The following is a 4,953-nucleotide window of genomic DNA, read 5'->3' on the forward strand; positions in this document are numbered from 1 at the left end:
GTCCAATAGAGCAGAGTCTTTGACAAATGCGTATACTAACCTAGAATCAGTTTAATATAAAGGGTTTTCATATTATTTTTCTCAGTGCTTTCATGAGAAAAATAGCCTGAGATTATGAATGTTGGGGAAGCATATCACAGAGGTTGTGTCTTTCTCTTTGCATTATGTCTTCCTCATTGCATTTAGTACTACTGAGTCTGTAGTACTTACTTAAGGTAGTATCTGCTAGGTTTCTCTATGTAGTTCATATTTATTCCTTTCCATTGTTAGAAGTGAGTCATTAAGTCTATGGAAGTTTATAGCCACAAGAAAAAAGAATTAATCTTTGCTTCCTGGAGAAACAACCACAGCAGCAATTAGTGAATTTTGGGAGAGATATTTTGAGGTAATATAAATACCAGTTTCTCATTAAAGTGCTTTCATAGTCTTTATTCCGCCTCATTTTCTGACATAACTCTAGCAAACTTATAAACAGGAAAGGAGTCTAGTAAATTGACTACATTTTATACTCATTTAAACATGGATAGCTTTGTCTCTATTTTTATGTTAAAGTAATTGTGCTTACATGAACACCTGCTCATTATGAAATTTCAAATTCAAATATTAGAATGAGTGGTCAGGTAGTCTTAAAGAGCCTAATGTTTAAATAGACACAAATTTTCATAGTTGAATTTTTTAATAAGGATTTTATCTTTTTTTTTTGTGAGATTAATGGCTTAAAAAAATGGATACATATAACATGGGCTTAAAACATAGAACTATTTACAAATCTTATTTTCCTTAGCTAAAATCTTTTAGGTATCTTCTTATTTTCTTGAAATTTGTACAAGCTGTCATTCCAACAATAGAATATGACTACACAAGACACTTCACAATGTAATGAAGAGAGCATCAAATCTATCCTAATTATTGGTTCTGATTTTTAAAAAATTAACCCATAGATGTGACCATTAACCATATTCATCAATATATACAGTTTCTCTAATAAAGGGACTTACATGTTTATGCATTAAATAAAAATATGTTCCACTACCAGCCTTATTTGTTTAATAAAAATCAATGTAAAGAGAGAGTTTTTCTTGCTTCTTATCAAAAGGTTATGATTTGATTTCCCCTAAATAACAATTCTTTAAGTGAAGACGTGTCTCATACAGAATGATGACAGTATTTTTGGTTCACATTTATGAGGAAGGTATTAAGTGTGTAATAGTGCCAAAACTAGGGTTAGAAAGTGATGCATGCTAGACTGTCTTCACTTCTTTCTCTTCTTGGTTCCTTTTGTTTTCTCTTACCTTTTCCTGTCTGCTAATAGTTAATATTTATTTATTTATTTATTTATTATTTTTTTTTTCCGAGACGGAGTTTCGCTCTTGTTACCCAGGCTGGAGTTCAATGGCGCGATCTCGGCTCACCGCAACCTCTGCCTCCTGGGTTCAGGCAATTCTCCTGCCTCAGCCTCCTGAGTAGCTGGGATTACAGGCACGCACCACCATGCCCAGCTAATTTTTTTGTATTTTTAGTAGAGACGGGGTTTCACCATGTTGACCAGGATGGTCTTGATCTCTTGACCTCGTGATCCACCCGCCTCGGCCTCCCAAAGTGCTGGGATTACAGGCTTGAGCCACCGCGCCCGGCTATTAGTTAATATTTATAAAGCACTTACTGTGTGCCAGGAAATACTCTAAGTGCTATTACTTATCATGTTTCCTGATGAAGTTGATAGCACCAAAATTATTTTTTATTATGGATTTAGAAATATTTCTTCTATTGTGATTGCCTGGTAGAATACTAGAATTTAAAGGGATAAGTTTGTTCTGTCATGTCAGTTTATAGATCTGGGTATAGGAGTTTATAAAGGCAAGTCTTCTGCTCTAGGATACATACTGCAAGCCAAGGAGGAAAATCCAGGCCTTTCATTCCCTTTATACCACTACATATCTCTCATTTTTATTCTTTCAGTAGTCTGCACAAAGTCGAATGGCTAATCTTGTCTATAGTTTTGTTTTATTTTCTCCTCGTCATTTAAGAATACTCTCCTTTTATTTTCCTCCCTTTGCCAGTCAATTATTGTATTGCAAGGACATCTCCCTAATGAAGATAATGACTTGGAGGTATTGTGGTGTTTGATATGGTATAATATGGAGGTAATACACATGGACGTCATCCTCTAATATACTTCAAATATCCTGCTTACTCATGTAGCCAGCAAGCTGCTGTCCTTTAAGTTGATCTTTTAAAACGATTTTACAGGAATGTTTTGTTTTTGAATGTCTATAATTTACATGATCTCAAATATTAAATATTATCACCTTATTAGCATTTTTCTCCCAGTTAAGTTATTTGTCAAAAGTATAGGCATCTTCAGTTCCTCAATTCTTTTGTTGTTAAGTAGTCATATTTATCTCAGTCACCACTAGGTGGCATAAATAATTTTTTGGTCAAACCTTTTTAATTTCAGAAGATCATTTTTACAATTGAAATATAATTGTGTAAGTGTGTTTTTATGAGTTCAGATCTATAGCACTTGTTGAAAACAGTGAGTTTTGATGAACAATAGATTGGTTATGGAAAGCTTAAAATTGAATATCAGATTATGGATAATCTTTACAAATTTTCACTTCCAGTTTATTTTTAATTTTAGTTTCATAGTATTTTAAAATATCTGATTTACATAAATAGCAAATGGTATTAACTTTTTAAAACTTTTGATTTTAAAATAATTTTATGAAGATCTGTAGAACAGTTCTAAAGGTAGCACAAGAGTCCTGTATACTCGGCTTCCTGTATGTTAATATTTTACTAAGAAATTAAAACTGATACTCATCAACTGCAGATTTTATTCACATTTCCTCAGTTTTCCCACTATTTTCTTTCTATTTCGTAATCTAAACTACAATACTATAATGCATTTAGTTGTCATATCTCTTTGTCTCTTCTAATCTCTGACAGTTTCTCTGTGTAAAGTCTTTCATGACCTTGATACTTTTGAAGAGTAATGGTCAGAAATTTTGTACAGTGCTCCTCGACTTATATTTGTTTGTTGTTTCCTCATTATTAGCCTGAGGTTATGAATGTTGAGGAAGCATATCACAGAGGTTATGTGTCTTTTTCTTTGCATTATGTCTTCCTCATTGCATTTAGTACTACTGAGTCTGCAGTACTTACTTAAGGTAGTATCTGCTAGGTTTCTCTACTCTGTGTAGCTCATATTTATTCCTTTCCATTGTTAGAAGTGAGTCACTAAGTCTATAGAAGTTTATAGCCACAAGAAAAAAGAATTAATCTTTGCTTTCTGGAGAAACCACCACAGCAGCAATTAGTAAATTTTGGGAGAGATATTTTGAGGTAATATAAATACCAGTTTCTCATTAAAGTTTCATCTAGTAATTTTAGCAATTTTAGCATTCATCAATGAATCTTGCCTGAAACAATTATTACTGTAGTGTTGTACTGGTATGCCTATTCTTTTGCTTATATCTCTTTTTTATTTTATTATTTTTTTTAATTTTGGAGATAGAATCTTGCTCTGTCGCTCAGGAGTGCAGTGGTGTAATCTCAGTGCACTGCAACCTCCACCTCCCTGGTTCAAGTGATTCTCATGTCTCAGCCTCACAAGTAACTGGGATTACAGGCATGTGTCACCATGCTTGGCTAGTTTTTGTATTACAAAATTTTGTAAATTTTGTATTTTTAGTAGAGAGTTGTATTTTAGTAGAGATGTTTTTGAACTCCTGGCCTCAAGTAATCTGCCTGCCTCAGTGTCTCAAAGTGTTGGGTTTACAGGTGTGAGCCACCATGCCTGGCCTTTACCCCACCTTGGGTACTGTAGTAAACCTTGAAATAGCATAGTATGAGCCCTCCAACAATTGTTTTGGCTATTCTAGTTTCTTTGCCTTTCCATATAAATTTTAGAATCAGCTTGCTGGGATTTTGATTGTAAGTACCTTTAATCTGTCGATCAAGTAAGGAAGAATTCACATCTTAACAACATTGAGTCTTCAAATTTATAAATAGAATATATCTCTCCATTTATTTAGATTTTTAAAATTCCTTTCATCATGTACATGTTTTATTAGATTTATACCTAAGTACTTTGAGTTTTTTTGGTGCTTTAACGTTTGTTTTTGTGTTTTAAATTCCAGCTCTTTGGGCCTTATATATAAGAATACAATTGACTTTCATATACTGACTGACCTTGTATCCTTTAACCTTGGTAAAGTTATTTTTAATTCTAGTAGTTACTTATAAATCCTTTTAGATTTTCTGCATAGATAATTATGTCTCCTGCAAACATAGACAGTTTTACTTCTATTTACTTTTCCTTGCCTCATTGGACTTTCTAGGAATTCCAGTATAGTGTTAAGTAGGAGTGATAACAGGTGACATCTTTGCCTAGTTTTTTATCTTGGAGAAATTGAGTTTTTAACTAGTAAGTAGAATACTAGCTGTAGCTTTTTATAGATGCCTTCTGTTAAGGAAGCTCCCCTCAAATTCTAGTTTGCTGAGAGTTTTTATCATGAATGTTGAACTTTTCCAAATTATTTTATAGTTATTAAACTTTAGTCCATTAATTGGTGAATTACCTTGACTATTGAGATAGCCTTGCATTGCTTGAATGAACCCTGTAGTTTCATTGTTATATCTTGCTGATTTGGTTTTAAAATTTGGTAGGGGGTGATTTTTGCATTGACATTCATTAGGGATGCTGGGCTGATTTCTTCTAATGTCTTTGTCTAATTTCAGCCTAGGAATAATGCCTTATATGAGTTGAGAAGTGTGTGTTTCTCTTTTATTTTCTGGAAGAGGTTGTATAGAAGTCAAATTAGCCAGTAAAACACTGGGGCCAATTTTTTTGAAGGTTTTAAAATGTAACATTATAAATAGGACAATTTCTTGTGTGAGTTTGATAGTTTGTGGTTTTTTTTTTTTTTTTTTTTTTTTTTTTTTTTTTTT

At 32.8% G+C, this 4,953-nt stretch overlaps 1 protein-coding gene across 1 annotated transcript in view; it reads left to right on the top strand.

Annotated features, from left to right (window-relative positions):
- The window catches only part of ATG3 (autophagy related 3), a 29,129-nt gene extending 28,059 nt beyond the window's left edge, over positions 1–1,070 (top strand). Inside the window, exon 12 of the mRNA XM_017547780.2 lies at positions 799–1,070. Within this exon, the coding sequence (XP_017403269.1) occupies positions 799–880 (82 nt within the window). The 3' untranslated portion in view covers positions 881–1,070. The remainder of the gene's footprint in view (positions 1–798) is intronic.
- Positions 1,071–4,953: the final 3,883 nt, after the last annotated feature.

The sequence above is a fragment of the Cebus imitator genome, unplaced genomic scaffold (assembly GCF_001604975.1).
Source record: "Cebus imitator isolate Cc_AM_T3 unplaced genomic scaffold, Cebus_imitator-1.0 Scaffold201, whole genome shotgun sequence".
Classification (NCBI taxonomy): Eukaryota; Metazoa; Chordata; class Mammalia; order Primates; family Cebidae; genus Cebus; species Cebus imitator.